Genomic DNA, 17,868 nt, shown 5'->3' with positions numbered 1-17,868 from the left:
CCCATGGACTCTAGGGGTTTCCCCCTCTCATTCCCAGTAATTTCATGAAATTAACCTGTACACCATTCTTGTCACTCCACAGGCAATACAGACACTAAGGGATGATACCCATATGAAAAAGGCCACTATTATTGATTAGAAGCTGGCGTTATATAACTAAAAATATTTATGAAGAAAAAACTGAAAGATGAATGAGTAGACATACATAAGTGATACATAAATACATAAATAATAGGTATAGAGATACTAGGTAAATGGATTCTAGTGTTATTTAAAAAGAGTTCAAAGTTCAGAATGCCTCCATATTTATTTAAACTTTTGAAAGTTCCAGGTACCAACATAACATACTTAGTTTTTCTTTTTGGGAATTGCCTAAAGAGCCCTTTACTGTAAGATTAAGGATAAGTGGACGAAATAGTAATGAAATAAAAAACTATTACCTTTGTGTGTATTATTATAATTTCACTCTAAAGAATATATAATAATAGTAATAATAAAAAGTGTGATAACTTTTAGTTCAAAGTACCAGTTAAACTTGGTAGCAGCAAATATTAGTTTATTTGCTAAATAAAAATGAGATCAGAATACTTTGTTTAAAAGTATGCATCATTTTTTAATATGAATATGGCATTTCATGGTATAAAATATTTAAGACAAAAGTATAATTTAACTAACAAGACTAATCTATTAAAATAGCTCATAATTGGTTTATTAAGATTACTCAGAAGGTAAAGCTGCTTGCCATCAAGCCTGACAACCTGAGTTTGATCCTCTGGACCTACATGAGAGAGAAGGAGAAAACTTACCCCTAAAGGTTGATGCTCACCTCACACCATGTGAGGTACAACATGATTTTAATATTTTATTAAAGAAACACATACACACTTAAGTAAATGTAATAAATCTTGTAAAAGAATAATTACTAATTGCAGACCAGGGATTGCTTTTATTAAATACGTTACATACTGAAGGTACTTTTATACATTTACATTTTAGTTTAAAACATGTGAATGAAAATTGCAGTCCATCGGTTATCCATTATAAGCTGTTTATAAACTATTAGTCTATAAAAGCACTCTTCAAAAGCTGCTCAGGTTTATTATTATGTGTTCATTTTGTTACTTAATAAATTCTGACTTTAATATATGTATTGATTACAATTTTATTTAGTACAAAACATTTCAATAAACATCTTCATAATTCTTAGGAGGAATTTGACATTATTGGCTTTGGATAAATTCCTAGAAGGGAAAGCATTTGGCAATAAACATAAGCCAATGTATTTAAAACTTTTGCTAGATCTGCAAAATATCTATGCGAACAGCTGTGTACCTTATTTATTCATATTATTTAGACATTTCATCTCAAATATCATTATTTTATTAATGCCTTTCATACATTAATAAATTATATTTGACTTCCCTTTAGTTTTTTTTCTTCAACTACTTGTGATGTTTGACATAGCTAACTTGAAATGTTCGCTGACTATTTGTATATGTGTAGTCATGTCGTTCTTTGCTGAGTTTTGCATGTTGACATACTATTACATTAACCTTATTAAGGAAACACTTTCATCTGTCATTTTCATTATATTTTCTTTAATTTTTCTAAATGTCTTCCATTTTTGATATTATGTGGTTCTTACATTCTTTTTCTCTGTCAATTATGTCTTTCATTTAACATTTTAAAGAGTTTTGGGGGACTGTAGTTATGGCTCAGTAATTATTAGCACTAGGTACTCTTACAGAGGAGCTGGGTTCCATCCCCAGCACCCACATGGTGAGTCCACCAGCTGTAATCTGAGTTCACTGCATGCACATGGTGACTGTAAGAACAACGGGAAAGTTTAGACATCACAGGTCATGACATGTGTCTATTTACATGGAATTTTGACAAATAATTCTTGAGAGGGGAACAACAGACAGCTCTTCCACTTACCTTAGAATGTGTGTAATCACTAGTCATTCAGCCATGTTCACCAAGAGCCCACTGAAGCTGTGGAGGCTGGGGACTTCTGTCTGTATGCGTTCCACAGATGCTGTGGAATGTCTCAGGCATTAGTGGCAATTGTACTCATGAGCTTACTTATCAAATTAAATTAATATAAATTCACTAAAGCTACCAACATCTGGAATTATGTCAGTAGGTCTGTGATGACAGTTCTACACACCGTATCAAAGAAACAGAGTCAACTCAGAGCTAGTATAGTTAATTAATTATCAAGATTTTCTTCACAAACAGTAATAATATTAGCTGCCTGTGGCCATTCTTCTTTACTCATGATTATGCAGTTTTATAATTCTGAGTGTGTAAGTACAGATGTTTTATTTCCAAATATAACATTGCATGACTTTCAATATATTCTCTCTTGTGAAATTTGTAAAGTAAATAGAGAAAGTAAAGCAAGTAAATAGACAAAGGGAAAAGACACAGACATTTATGTCAGAAATGTAGAACTTGGCGCCACACCCAGAACTTCTATTAACCTGTGATTATCTCCTGACACGTGCTTACACCTCTCTCTGTGTTTCTTCGTGAGAGTAGAAAAGACGCTGAAAGCTACTTATCCTAGTCATATTTGCCTTTCTTAGAGTGAAGCCAAGTCCATCTTTGGAGTGGATAGTGTGCCTTTTTCACACACAAGTTTGTTGAAGACAAAGCTCTATTTTCTCTTAATTCTCACAGGTATAAATATATGGTATAATGAAATGTGCAGATTTAGTGTTTGGTGAGCTACTTCCTGTAAGTAAAGAATTAGCAGACTAGAAAGGAAATGTGAAGTGTACCATGGCATGTCAACTACCTCATAAACCATTAAAAGCATTCCTCACAAAAGCTGAGTTTGTTCCACAAACCTTAAAACAAACTACATTCAAAAATACTTCTATTGTTTCTAAACTTCTTTGAAGAAACCTACAATTTCTACATGTCCTTAATTAGTCATCCAACAGAGTAAGGGAAGCTGGAAGCAGCTGTGGTAACAGATGAGCCACACCTTGACATCTCTCTGCATATTGAAGATTTCATTTTTACTTATGTCAACTTAGGGCATTGGTATTCATCCAGCTCACTTGCAATGTGCCCAGCTGCCTGAGAAGAAAAGTAATCCACTTTGTCCTAATCGAAGCTCATTAGTTATGCCAAGGGAATGGGACAAATCCAGGAAAAAAATTGTTTCAACAATCTCTTTCTGCATTTATATACCTATTATGGTCATTGCTACAATGCACATGCAGTTTACAATGGGCTTCAGCAAAAAAAAGAGCAGAATATAGCAACTCTCCTTAACTTACCCTCTGCAAGTGATGAAGTCCCTTAAGACACAATCTGCCAAGTTAGTTGTTATTGTTTTAGTTTATTTTCACTTTTTCAGGCAGGATTTGCAGTGTAGCCCAGGCTGGTCTTGAACTTAAGATTTTCTGCCTTTGACTCTGGAGTTCTGACTTTATAGTGAGGGGCCTCCAGGCTGAGCACAGTGAGAAGCTTTCTGATTCCTGGTGTGAATAACAAAATCCAAAGTTTATGTTACCTTTGAAGCCTTGAGAAAAGCATACTTCATGATCAAAGTAAACATTTCCAAACATTTCCTGTGCATTTCACTTTTCACCTCAAAATACAGAGATGTTCTCTGGAAACAGTCACATTCAATAATTCAACATCAACACCAGTGCCAGAGAAAAGGCCTGTCTTCGTTTTAAATAACTTTGACTATACCTGGCAATAGTGTTATTTCATTTGACCAGCATTAGACAACTTCACTGATTGCTTTAATATATTATATAGTATATTTATATTACAGATGAGAAATAAAGCGGGTTTAAAACATTTTTCCCTGGAAACTATAATTTTTATTTCACTTTATAGTTGTGATTGTTAGATTCAAATATTTTAACAAAGAAGCAATATGTATTTCAGGGTTACTTCATAGTTTGAATTTATATACACATTACCTCTTATACTTGAATCTGTTGTTTTGTTGTTTATTTGTTTGGATTTGAAATTCAGAGCCAAAGCCTTTGTGCATGAAAGGAAAGCACTCTATTAGTCCATTTTATTTCTTTTTTCTGTAACTACTACCTGACAAGAAGCAAGCTTCAAGGAAAGGAGGGTCTAATTTGACTCACTGTTTAAGGGTTCACTCCACCATGGCAGACAAGTCATGGAAGCATGGCCTCGAGGCAGCTGGTCACATTCTGTCCATTATCAGGAAGCACAGTGTAGTGAATGCTTGGGTTCAGTTAGCTTTCTTCTTTTTATGAAGTTCGAGATCCCAGACAATGAAACCGTGCTGCCTACATACAAGGAAGTTTTTCCTATTTCAGTTAATCTGATCTAGATATTCCTTCACAGTCATATCCATAGACTAACCCAATCTATACATACACACACACACACAAACACACACACACCCCACATATAATCCCTCATATTTCTGTACACGTTCCTGTCTCCAAGGCAGCTGTAGATCCCATCAGGTTGACTATCAATAACAATCACATCCACCAAACATACCTCTAGGCTGGAGTTTGTTGACATTAATTTTTAAATTGTCTTCTTGAGAAGCCATGTAGTTATGTTTTCACTTCTTTATTTTTACCCAGGCCTCTTAGGTAAGGAACTAAAGGGGAAATAAAATATACAGGATGAAAAGATGGCAATGCTGCCTCCCCCAGGACCACAGAGCTTTGTCTACTTTACAAAACAGTCTCTTGCCCTCATTGAACAACGCATTTCTGAAGAAAAAGCCAAGGAACACAAAGATGAAAAGAAAGAAGATGATGAAGAAGGTCCCAAGCCCAGCAGTGACTTGGAAGCTGGTAAACAGCTGCCCTTCATCTATGGAGACATTCCCCCTGGGATGGTGTCAGAGGCCCTGGAGGACCTGGACCCATACTATGCAGACAAGAAAGTAAGTTATTGAGACTTCAGTTGTAGGGTTCTCTTGACTTCATTCCATACAAGGATACATGAAACTTAACGACTTCATTTGTCTTATACTAAATACAAATTATGATGTTGAGAATATGTATTTTTTCTAGTACTTCATTAAAAATGGTAGTAGCATTGGCATGTTTATTTGATTTGATTTGATTATTTTTTATCATAATCAATAGGAAGTCTTCCTTTTAGGTATGACACGGTGAACACATCAAGTGTAATTTTATAGTTATGGTTATAATTTTTTACACTTATTTGGTATGTAGGGTGCAAGGATGAATTCTCAACTTTGTGGGAGTCGATTCTCTATTTCCACTATGTGAGGCCTAGGGATCAACTAAAGTCATCATCAGGCTTGGTAGAAAATGCCTCTACCCACTGAGCAATCTTGCCAGCTATTCATGGTAATATTTAATTCTGTGTGTGTGTGTATTTTTAAATTCCATTAAAGTTTTACCACAAATGACTAATGATAGCATAAATTATTATGCCTTAGTAGGCTGTTTGTTTTCTAATGAGAGACAGAAAGGGATTGGATCCAGACAAGAGGGGAAGTCTGAAGGAACTGGGAGGAGTAGGAGGAAGAACAACAGTAATCAGTATATATTATGTTAGGGAAAAATCAGTTTTCAATAATAGGAAAAAGAAATTTAAAACACCAAAGTCATTCTTTTTTTTTTTAATTTCAAAAGCGATGTAACTTGATTTGCTAAGACTGTAAAAGCATAGTGGTTTTCATGTTAGTTTTGATTCTGTTCTTTGCCTTTTATGACACAATTCCTCACTATGCATTTGTAGAAAGCTCTGTTTGTTGAGACAATACTTACCTCAAAAAGAAAAAATAGATTTCCCATACAAAACCATAGACTTAGAAGCTTATCTCTCCAATTTGGTGAAAAAGATCTATTGTTGGAAGCCTGTTTATAAACACATATAAAACTCAGTAAACAAGACAACAAAAGAAAAATATCACTGCCTTCTAGATAACACAAGAATTTTGCCTTCTAAGTGCAGAAAATCATAATGTGATTTAAACTTAGTCTTGGATTGTCTTAATATTTTGAAGTTATCATTTGTCAGTTTGTTTAACGAAATGCAAAATTTATGGGAGATGTCACTTACCTTGCATTGGCTGAAACAAAACATGTTTGTTTGTTTTTCATACTTTTATTGATTCTTTGTGGATTTTATAAATTGCATTCTGATCACACTTATCGCCCTATCTACTCCCCAAATCAAAACCAAATTTGAAAGAAAAACCAAAAACCAAGTAAATAGAACAAAAACAAACCTAAAAAAAGAAGAATCTTGTTGTAGAAGCTGTAGTGTGGCCCACTGAGTCACACAGTTTACCATTTAGTCCACTCATCTTTGCTTGCAAGTGATCATTGCCATGAGTCACTGGTCTTTCTCAGGGGAAATAAAACGTTTTAAGAATTTTTATTTTAATTTTTTAAATGAAATTTTAAAAATGAATTTGGCTAATTAATTCCAACACGGTTTATTTTCAATAAAGGAAGAATTGAGCTATCTATGTGTATATATTATTTTTCAAAATTTCAACAAATGTTAGCAAACACATTTTTTAGTTTTTAAACATTACAGTTATACAACTAAAATATGAGAATTGAAGTGACTGATTGGAAGGATGTTCCCAAGCTGGGGAGATAGCTCCATCATCAAAGTATTTGCACTTCAAGGAGGATCTGAGTTCCAACCCAGAACCCACATTAAAAAGAAAAGTGGACATTATGGCTTATATCCCTAGCCCTGAGAAGTCAGAGATAGATGTGTCCCTTGGAGCCCACTGGCCAGCCAGCCTAATAGAATCTTAGAGTAGAGGCCAGTGAGAGACTTTGTCTCATAAAAACTAGGTCTATTATACCTGAGAAATACATTTGAGGTTGTCTTCTGGTCTCACATGCATATGTACACATTTGTATGTGCATCAGAACCCTTAGGCAAATGCGTGCATGTAAATACACACACACACACACACACACACACACACCCCAAGGACATGCCTTACTTGTGAAAAAAAATGTAATCCATTTTGTAGTAACCATGACAATTCTCAGCAAGCTTTGTAACTCTCAAGGTGTTGTGGTAGAATTCAGAAACAGTTTCTACCCAATGTTAACGTCTGTATAATAGAAGAGAGAAAAGTTATATTTAAAATTAATTTTGGTTATGACAAGTGAATGCAATCATTGAAGGGCTGACAAAGGAAAGACTTAATGTTGTGGAAGCTCCCTCAAAGTGTTCTCCTCATTCCCTGTGGGCTGTGTGTAGCTGAGAAGAACTCTGATTGTTCTCCAACACATCCTCACAAACACATTTACATCATGAGACTTTTTTCTGGCAACGTTATTTTGGGATTAATCAGCACGAACTTTGTAGATGACGATATATTGTTACAATTTTTAAAAATTGGGCTTGCCTACAAGTGAGTTATATATATCCCAATAGATAGATAGATAGATAGATAGATAGATAGATAGATAGATAGATAGATGATAGATAGATAGATAGATAAATAGATAGATAAATATAGATACAGATAGAGATATATACTTGTATATACCTCAATTCTTCATTTATTGAAAAGAAGCAGCCTTGTAATTCATTGGCCAAAGGGACTGACACCTGCTTCCATGCATTGGAACTGCAGGTAAAGTCCCACGGCAGCATTTCTTCTGCCCTGCACTACGATGTGGAGGTATGAACTGCTCATAGCAATGTGCTGGATGGAAATGTTGTGAGTACAGCTTCATCCTGTTTCTCTTTCCTCTTGCAGACTTTTATAGTATTGAACAAAGGGAAGGCAATCTTCCGTTTCAACGCCACGCCTGCTTTGTACATGCTGTCCCCTTTCAGTCCTCTAAGAAGAATATCTATTAAGATTTTAGTGCATTCATATCCTTTCCAAAGCCTAGCTTAAGTAGCATACTGGGTTTGCTCCTGTACTCGGACCTAGATATGGGCTCTTCTGCACTTTGAAAGATCTTTATAGATTCCAATATAAGTTATTCTCAAAAGAGAATGAGAGGGTGGTCTTGTTAGTATTTTAGAATATGTTAATTTTATTCAAAGCACCAAAAAATAACCTATGCATCCACCTTGATTATTTTCTAAAGAAAAGCTGTTTGCATTTCAACCAATGTCATCATCAGCTCTTCCTTTTGTGGTGTCCCACATTCCTTGACTGGCAGCTACCTTATTCAGCATGCTAATCATGTGCACAATTCTGACCAACTGTATATTCATGACCATGAGCAACCCTCCAGACTGGACCAAAAATGTAGAGTAAGTGTGCATTAGTACATTTTAAAGTAGAATTAAATGACCGTTTTCATGCTTTCTTTTTCCTAACAGAAGTTGAGAAGTTAAATGAATCTATAAAACAACGTAGTTTTTCTTCTCATGTATACAATTTTCTTTGAGATCTTTCTTTCTTTTGTGTTAACTCACTGGGAATATGTTTGAATCATTATATACTACCGTGTTTCTGAAGAGTGAACTTATCATATCCCCTTTCATGTTCATAAACACGATACGTATCTCATGTTAGTGACTATATTGTTCTTAGTCACTCTATTGGGATTGTCTAGTCAGATCTAATACCTATGTTCTCAGTCTTTACGGTACTTGTGTCTTCTGTGAGTGTCTCTGATAAGGACATTTTAAGAGTTTTTGAAAATCACTTGTGTAGTATATTCTGTGAGGTGGGGTGATCCATTCAGCAGCAGCTTCCAGGAGATGCCTTCCTTTGATTAATCAGGGATAATAAATGTAAAGATTTTAATGAGATGTTATTTATTTCACAACTAACATTTCAATGGATTCTTTACTTCAGATACACTTTTACTGGGATATATACTTTTGAATCACTCATAAAAATCCTTGCAAGAGGCTTTTGCGTGGGAGAATTCACCTTCCTCCGTGACCCTTGGAACTGGCTGGATTTTATAGTCATTGTTTTTGCGTAAGTACTCTCAATTTTTTTGAAATGGAAATTTTATGAAGATCTCAGAATAGTATTCCAGTAAAAACAACTTTTGGAGACTGATTGTTCTTGCATATAATAACTATATTTAAAGGTAAATGGACTTGTATAAAAACTACTTATTCACATATTTTTTTCAGAAAGTGTTTTCTACCTAAAACATGTTTAATGTAAAGATTATCTTTCTTCCTGCTCTGGACTTGAATTGGCATGTATTATATGAGTAGGCATATGTTAATTAGGTACATACTTTTCTTAAGATTTTGTGTAAAAGCTAAAATTTGTGTGAGAAGCACTCATAATGCTCACTAAAGTCCTCTGATTGTAAGCACAGTGCCTGTATTCATGAGCTAGTAAGTCTATTAAAACAAAAAGTTAAATATTCTTAACAGAGTTGTCATCACACACTGTTCCTATCATTAATGTACTATACAGCTATTGCATATACACCATAGTCTACTTTAAGTATAATTTTCAGTTATTCATATATTTTTGCAAATGCATTTGTCAGAAATCTTTTTTAAAATCTCAACCCTAGATAATTTCCTCTATTATCTTGGATTATAAAAGTAATCAAAGTCTACCTGAGACCTTTTGACAATTCAGAAGGGTCTTAGATTTCTAGTCTCAGATTCCCTCATCCCTGCACACCTGTTTACTCACCAGGTTTCCTCCAATAGAGAAGCTGTAGCTCTTTTGTCTCCTGTGGATAAGAAAATTGAAATATGGGTACTCTTCTCATGGCTCCCCATTCTCTGTTGTTATAATTCATGTATCACAAAGTTCATCATTTTTAAGTATGCAATTCAGTGTTTTCTAGTATACTTGCAAATTGCACAGCCACCACTGCTATCTAAATTGAGAATATTTTACTCACTCCAAAAAGAAATCCTTCACTGATTATTAGTCTCCTCTTAATACAGACTCTTGGAAGTACTACATTGCTTTTACTCTATGGAAACCACTAATGCTGGACATTCCATTTGAAAGAAATTTGCTGTGTTTGACTTCTTTTACTTAGTATAGTGCTTTCAATATTTTGTAAGAGATTAAAACTCTGCATTACTATACTAAGCCAATAACATTTGATTATTTAAACATATGAACCACATTAAAATACAATATTTGTACTTTCGTCAAATAATTCAAATCATATACATTAGGTTAAATTAGGATAGGAAAAGACTTGCCAAACTACATATAGAAAATACTTTGAGTAACAGCACGGGTAAGTATTAAGACTCTACCTAGATTCTGAATAACTCTGATTTAATTCTACAGGTATTTAACAGAATTTGTAAACCTAGGCAATGTTTCAGCTCTTCGAACTTTCAGAGTCTTGAGAGCTTTGAAAACTATTTCTGTTATCCCAGGTAAGATTGGTGTGAAGCATTAGGCCACTCAACTCCAGCTGTTTGGGAGTCTTCTTTGTCTGTGTGTGTTGTCACTGTGTTTGTGTGTGAACTCCCCTATTACAGATATGTGACAGAGTTTGTGGACCTGGGCAATGTCTCAGCGTTGAGAACGTTCAGAGTTCTCCGAGCATTGAAAACTATATCGGTCATTCCAGGTGAGAGTGGGGTTAAACACAGGGGCTGATTTTGATCTTTTGGAGAAAAAGAATTTCCTTTTGTAATTCAAACCAAATTGCATTTCTTCTGTTTTTGTACTGCAATCTTTATTAAAAAGTCAGCCCTTGAGTTTAACCAGCTGCATGGGTCTTGGAGAAGGCAGATGACCACTTGGCTCACATCTCCACTTGAAATTTTTCCTCCTGCCAAAGGTCTAATTTTCCACTTTTTCAGGAAGGAAAATTTCAACTAACCAGAACTTCATGTAATTAAGAAGATAAGAAATATAAGCATGTGGGCATTGCATGATACTGTTTTATCTTTCAACAAACTGTTTCTTACTTGAAAATTGGTTCAGTATATGTTGTCACTGTGTGCTTCTATTTAATTTCTTACATTTTTAGTTTCATTATGTAGAGGTGGTTTGTTTGACCAACGTTTACTGAATTAGCAGTTACAAAAATTATATTTGTAAGTGCAGCTATGGTTTCAGAAACCACCACACTTAACTAATGAATCTGATGATTCTTTGGGAATATTTTATTAGTTTTAACCACTCATGGTAGTTTATAGAAACAAATTGTGCAGATCCACACTTTTGAACCAGAAGACTTCTCTGGTTTCAAATATTTAAGGCCATTGATTTGACATAATGCATGCATTTCTAGTAAGGCTTGTGTTTTGATTTGTTTCTCACCCAGAACCTTTATGTCCTTGTGAATGTACTTTTCCCCCCTACATTTTAAGGCCTGAAGACCATCGTGGGGGCCCTGATCCAGTCGGTGAAGAAGCTGTCTGACGTCATGATCCTCACTGTGTTCTGCCTCAGTGTCTTTGCGTTAATTGGACTCCAGCTGTTCATGGGCAACCTAAAGCATAAATGTTTCAGGAAGGAACTTGAAGAGAACGAAACGCTAGACAGCATCATGAATACCGTTGAGAGTGAAGAAGAGCTGAAAAGTAAGAATGCCCCCGTAGTTGCTGTCAAGTAGAAATTACACCAAAAGCTCGACTCTCTTCTAACAGAGCATGGGTGATTGAATTTTAATTATTTTGAAGGTATTCAAATATACAATAAAAACTTGTCAGTATATGAACTGTTATCATGTTAGAAGTGATAGTATAAGTCTCTCTTTTCCTTAGCTTTCTAGTGATTCTGTGTGTGGGAAGCTGGGTTAGTTCCATAACAAATTTCTATAAGATGAAGATCCAAGTTGCTAGGGAATAATAATAACTCACATAAAACATTGCATCTATGTGTGTAACAATAATTTCTTATAGCTAAATTAATGGTAACAATGATAGAACTATCACTATTAAGATATTTGTCTGTTGATAATATTTATGTAGATTTTTATCAAGCAAAACGACTTAGTTTTATAAACAACATTCTTATAATAATGATATTTTATCAACACCATTCTTATAAATAATGATAAATTTGACAGGCTTTGTAGCTATTCCTGACAGTACCCTTTTATGATTGAAGGCTTCAGCAAAGACTAATTCAGAGGAGTCTCCCCATTAGTATAAGAAGATGATCCACACATAATCTCAGAATTCTGCTGGACATAGAAGCTTATGCTAAACATCTCATAACACACACGCTACACGTTCTCTAAATGATTTCTCCTTAGAACATTTTTCACAGGAGCTGTTGATGAACAAGAAGCAATAATAAAGTCAGGGCTGTGTCCATCTTGATGCCGGGATAGTGTCTGTGCAACATTGCCTAATAAACTTAGGACATAAAATTACCTGACCTCAGGGTAAGGCAGAAAACAAGAAGCCTTACCAGCTTGTATCCTTTGCAAAGACATTGGAATTTCCTTAGATAGCAGGGAATTTACTTTTTACTTTTTAGAGATGATTTTCAATTCTCAACCGGTGAAGTTAAAGCAAATGGAGCCTGCCTGAGATAGTGAAAGAGCATAATTAACCAAGGAGTGCACATGGGGAGAAACTACAGGTCCCACAGTAAACCCCATAACATGAACTTCGTTACTATCACAGTTGGTTACAAATTGTCATTTTTCTTCTCTTTATCATTCTATAGTTTTCCAGATTCTGATTTCTCAATATCTTCACTTTTCAATTTGTAGAAAATACTGTTTCTTAATTTCTTTGCTATAGAAGTGATGAATACAATAAATAATTGTCCACACTGACATTATTTTTTAAAGTTCAATTTGCATTTCTTATCTAAATTTAACTTCTTTAAGACTTGTTCCATTACCATGCCTTTTATTCTGAGTCTTAGCCTATTCAGAATTCGTAGCTTGAATGTCTTTCAGACCTTGATTAGAAGAAAATCTTCAAACATATTTTTATTAGAATTTGTTTGAGCAAAAAATGATTCACGAATCCAGCTGACTCAAGAAGAGAGTCAGACAGCTCAGTCTATCAATTAGGCAGGCACTGTTTACAGACAGAAAGAGGTCATGACTTAGAGAAACTGCTTAGGGTTTACAGGTCATCATTTGGCTCACATGGGCGTGGTCTGATCAGTTGTCAGTGGTGATGAGTTGAAGTCTGGCTGCTGTGATTGGTTAAGATGCAGCTGCTTGTTGTAAAGGTGAATTTAGTAATAGTCTATTTCTGTACATTTGGTTGCAGTTCTTTGTGTATGGAGATACTATTAGGCCAAATTTAATTTAACACTTTCCCCTTTTAGTTAACTGCTAAATTTTCAGTTTAAATCATGGGCACTGATGCTTCTTTCTGTCACAATGCTGACAAGATTGGTTGACCTCAATTTGGAATTCAAAATTCCCAATATCTGGTCACCTAAATATTCCTTTCTGCACTCACTGTTTTTTCATTATTTTTTACTACAGTGAGATTATTTGGTTTATCATTGATCATTGCATAAAGGCTATCAAGACTTTTGAGAGAATATAGTACATAAAGGAAATTACTATTTTGTCTATAAGGAAATAGTACCAAGGCATTGATGCATATTGCATAACAGAAGTTCTCATAACCTATCAGAAACTAATGTGCAAAAATGACCCAGAGGTAGACTACTTTTAAACATTAGTTTGCTTTTATATTTCCTGTATTTCTCATATTTCCTCTTTATTACTCATTTATATACTTATTTTTGCAATCTGGAGATTGAACCCAGGACTTCACATATGTTAGGTAAAAGCACTACCCACTGAGTTATATTCCCAGGTACACTGTTTCCTTTACCTTGAAAGTGAAGTTTTACCATTCCAAATATATTTATTGAAGTGTCATAGATGTTAGTAACTTGCTTACCAACATGCAGTGCAAAGCAATCTTGTTACTTAAAGAAGTTTTCTGGACAACTATGACCTTTACAGTAGAGTTATCTATTGTAGCCAATAATAGAGTTATTAGTCATGAATGTATTTACATGTCTGCTCAGCTAGGGAAGGAATGTTCCATGCAAATACATCCATTTAGAGGGTTATATGCTTACTGGTAAAATTTAGATGAATACACTAATGCTCAGTTGCCAATTGGTTATGTATTGACAGCTATATTTTTGGAATTTAGTATCTATATTGGCCACCCACCAAAATAAAAAGTGGTTCATGGATGTGATGGAATGATAATCATATCACTAAATCCTCTAAAGATAAACTATAGCCAGAAAAGATGCAACACATTGTTCCCTGGAGGATGACATTGGAAATTATCAGCAAGATAGCCTGACATTCACCAAGGTTCCACTACTGAATCATTGCATGGCTGCAGGCTACCAACAATTAAGGAATTAAGGATATACATTTGCTTCAGACTTTCCATTTTGATGTTATATTATTGAATTTCTGATAAAATTTAACTACAAATCATTTACAGGTTTTGACTACTATTATATTTCATTTAAGAATCCAAATATGTGATTCTGAAAACCTAACCCTAAAGAGAAGACATCATTTGCAATTTGAACAATTTTCTTCATATTTCCTACTTTCAATTTTTAAAATCATTTTTCTCTACTAAGGAGTAGACGAGTCACACAGTGAAAAGATTTTAAGAATGGAAACAAGTCTTAGTATGAATTAAAAAGCTTTTCAAGACATCCGCACTTAACACCAGATTTTCTTTATTTTAAATATTTACATTCACCATTAGGCACACAACAATATTTGTCTGACCAGATATCACCCATCATTTGATGTGGATCTAATGGCATATCTTAGCAATTTTAGTGCTGCCCATCCGAGCTAGTATGAAAACATGAAAAGGCTTTTATTGATATTTAATTAATTATTTTGCTTGATGTTGAGGTATTAGTTTTATAAAGTATAATGATATCATCATCATTAGAGCTAAAGAATTTATGTCTGTCTTATCAATTGAATGGCAAATGCTCTGGAACCTTGGAAATTTGTATGATTTCTAAAACACATTTTATTAATGTAGCCATAGAGACTGAACTAAAAGTGAGCCTGGAATTACCTATTCCTGACAGCACTACTTGGGTGCTTTACAAATCAAGCCAATTCTTTGGTTTTTTTTTTTTATATAAGGACAGACACATGATGACTAATGAGCCTTTCTCTCAAAAAAAGTAAAATAAAATTAAAATTAAAAATAATAAGTGAATGAATAATAATACATCAAAATTCCAAGGAAGCACAATTGCTTTCACTTTGTGAGCCAGTATAGATTTTAAAAGTTGATTCAGTTTTTAGAAAAACATAGTATAAGTAATTCCCTTATAATCTTAGCCATCTTTATCACACATAAAATTTCTCTCACAAGGTCTGTTTTGTATGAGACCCCTATGACTTAATAGGCCTTTAGCTATTTGTGTTTTACTATTATTATTTCTCAGTTTGAAATGACTAGCCATGTTACTACAAGACAAAGTTTACACTCTTATTCCCATAACAGAATAAAACATCTCCACACAGTCAAGTTTTTTTTCCTTGGGGAGGTTGTCAAAATTTAACGTAACCATATAGTCAAGTATTGTTTAAAAGACATTAGATAGAACTTTAAAAAATTAAACTATGTGAGAAGTGAATTTAAACAAAATATAAGTGTTAATGCACTATGACTGAACCAAGACCAAGAAAGTAGAAAACCTTTTTGCATTGTGAAGATTAAAAATGAAAGCAAAGATCTGTAGTAGAGTAAAGCAGATTATGCTTGCTCAGTTCTGAAAGCCTTACTCAGATTCTTTACAAACTCACACACACCACAGAAAGCTGATAAGGAAGAGGAAGTGCCTTCTCAAGAAAGGTCAAAGACAAAGCCTAAGGCAGAATCATTTATTTTATAAGGATAGAACAAAAATAAGTATACATACTTTTTCAATATTATGTATTTCAAATGACCTATTATATGGGAGTTTAATGTATGTTTGTCTAAATATTATAAAAAGCAACCAGGTATCAAATATTAAATATAATTAAACTCCAAGCAACAACTTTCTTTACTATTCTCTTTCTGCCAAGAAGCTCCTTGGTTGGCACTCACTAAAGCATATCAATCAGAATAGCTGGGTATAGAGGCCAAACCTATAATTCCAGCATTTAGGAGGCAGAAGCAGAATCAGATGGCATTACCTCAAACTCATTGCCATCTGGCCCATATACTGAGTTCCAGGCCAGTCAGGGCTACCTTAAACCAACCAATCAACCAACCAACCCACTCACCCCACAGACAAAAGCCCAAACAGGTGGTGTCACATGACTACCATTCTGGCACTTGGGAGATACAGACAAAAAGATCAGGAGTTCAAGATTATCTTCAGGGAGATTGAGTTCTAGGCCACCCAGAGCTACATATGACCCTGACTCAAAAACCAAAACCAAATCAGACCTTTAAAGCCAAAACAAAAATTTAAAAAATAGACATAAAAAATAGGAAATATATTTACTGCACAGGAAACAAATACAAAGTTTATGAAAGTTGAGAATTATCATACTGAAATGGCACTGAGAACTTTAAGGCACAAACACTAAAACAATATGTAAAGCTATGTTTTCACTTTCTAAAAACTTATAATCACCTTTAGCACTACGTAAGTTTAGTATTTAAGGTCATCACACAAATGTAAAAAAAAGTCATATAAAACACATGTATGTTTTATTTATGGCTGAGCACTCAATCACTCACTCTTAGTGAAATTTTCATTATTTTGACAATGTGGAAGTCATCAAAGGTGCTCATGAGAAAATGTGCCCAGGGGGTATGAAAGTCATACTGGGGGAATTTTAAAGATGAGTGAGAAATCAGCAAGAAAAAGAATAGTATGCATAGGCAGTTAAGCTGTAAAAGGTATCTAAATAATGGGGCATGGCTCCCATTTTCACTGTAGATTTTGATAGGGATTTTTGTCCTAGAGATAGAAATAGGTGGGAGGTGACATATGGATATCAGAGCAAGAGATAGAGAGAATGGATTAATGCAGAAGAGATAGGGATAAGTCAAGTGGTAGGCTGTAGAGTCAGTGGAAGTGTGATTAAGTTCAAACTCAGGGGCTGTTCATTCCTCCAGGGATGTAGAAAATGGAATGGTGAGCTGACAAATATATTGCAAAAGAGAGGGAGAGAGAGAGAGAGAGAGAGAGAGAGAGAGAGAGAGAGAGAGAGAGAGAGAAACGGAGGGAGAGAGGGAGAAAGCGAAGGAAGGAAGGAAGGAAGGAAGGAAGGAAGGAAGGAAGGAAGGAAGGAAGGAAGGAAGGAAAAGAAAGAAAGGAAAGGAAAGGAAAAGAAAGGAAAGGAAAGGAAAGAAAGACAATGTTATGAGAATTTTCAAAATTTATGAAATACATAAACTCACTACATAAAAAATAGAATTTATAGATGCCCCTGGTCATCACTCACTATCTATGTTGATGTTCATCAAACACCCTTTGCTGCTGCAGATGAACATAAACCCTGTGTAATTCTGAGGTAAGTTTCCAGTAACTCCTGAGCAATATGAAGTTAAAGTAAGATTTTTTTTTATTCTTATGTCTAAGAAGTTAAGAGTCTTTGAGGTAACCTATATCCCTTGGCTTTACTGCTAGCAGGGTTTTTCCTGTCATCATATGCATATTTCATAGTACATCAGTACCTAACAAAAACACAGGATATCGTGTGTGATACTTTCCCAGCATGGTCTTCTGCTTAGTTTTCTCAGAATTGGATCAGTCCCTATGGCTTGGGAAATACACACTTTGCCCCCAAAGTCCCATGTCCCATACTGTGGCTACTGCTGTCTTTCTGAGCAAGAACAATTAGATCCAACCACAGAATTATCTTTTTCTGTCCTGCAACACAAGTCATGAAACTAACAAAAAATTTGTTCTAGATTGTTAATTTGACAAATTTGTTATTTCTATTTTTGTAATTTTCTACTGTTTCCCCATGTGAACTTTAGTGG

The 17,868-nt window shown here is 34.6% G+C and overlaps 1 protein-coding gene across 3 annotated transcripts in view; it reads left to right on the top strand.

The window, feature by feature from the left end:
• The first annotated feature begins 4,651 nt into the window (after nt 1-4,651).
• Scn9a (sodium voltage-gated channel alpha subunit 9) overlaps nt 4,652-17,868 on the top strand; it is an 86,441-nt gene continuing 73,224 nt past the window's right edge. For 2 of the 3 annotated variants that reach the window (XM_059259168.1, XM_059259166.1), the window contains exons 1-6: nt 4,652-4,909; nt 7,736-7,854; nt 8,155-8,244; nt 8,795-8,923; nt 10,226-10,317; nt 11,263-11,475. In XM_059259168.1, the coding sequence (XP_059115151.1) occupies nt 4,652-4,909; nt 7,736-7,854; nt 8,155-8,244; nt 8,795-8,923; nt 10,226-10,317; nt 11,263-11,475 (901 nt within the window). Of the gene's footprint in view, nt 4,910-7,735; nt 7,855-8,154; nt 8,245-8,794; nt 8,924-10,225; nt 10,318-10,422; nt 10,515-11,262; nt 11,476-17,868 lie in introns of all 3 variants that reach the window. The other variant, XM_059259167.1, reaches the window with a different exon arrangement.

Source organism: Peromyscus eremicus, chromosome 4 (assembly GCF_949786415.1).
Source record: "Peromyscus eremicus chromosome 4, PerEre_H2_v1, whole genome shotgun sequence".
Taxonomy (NCBI): Eukaryota; Metazoa; Chordata; class Mammalia; order Rodentia; family Cricetidae; genus Peromyscus; species Peromyscus eremicus.
Note: the sequence above shows the minus strand (reverse complement) of the source record. Positions and strands in the feature narration are given on the sequence as shown.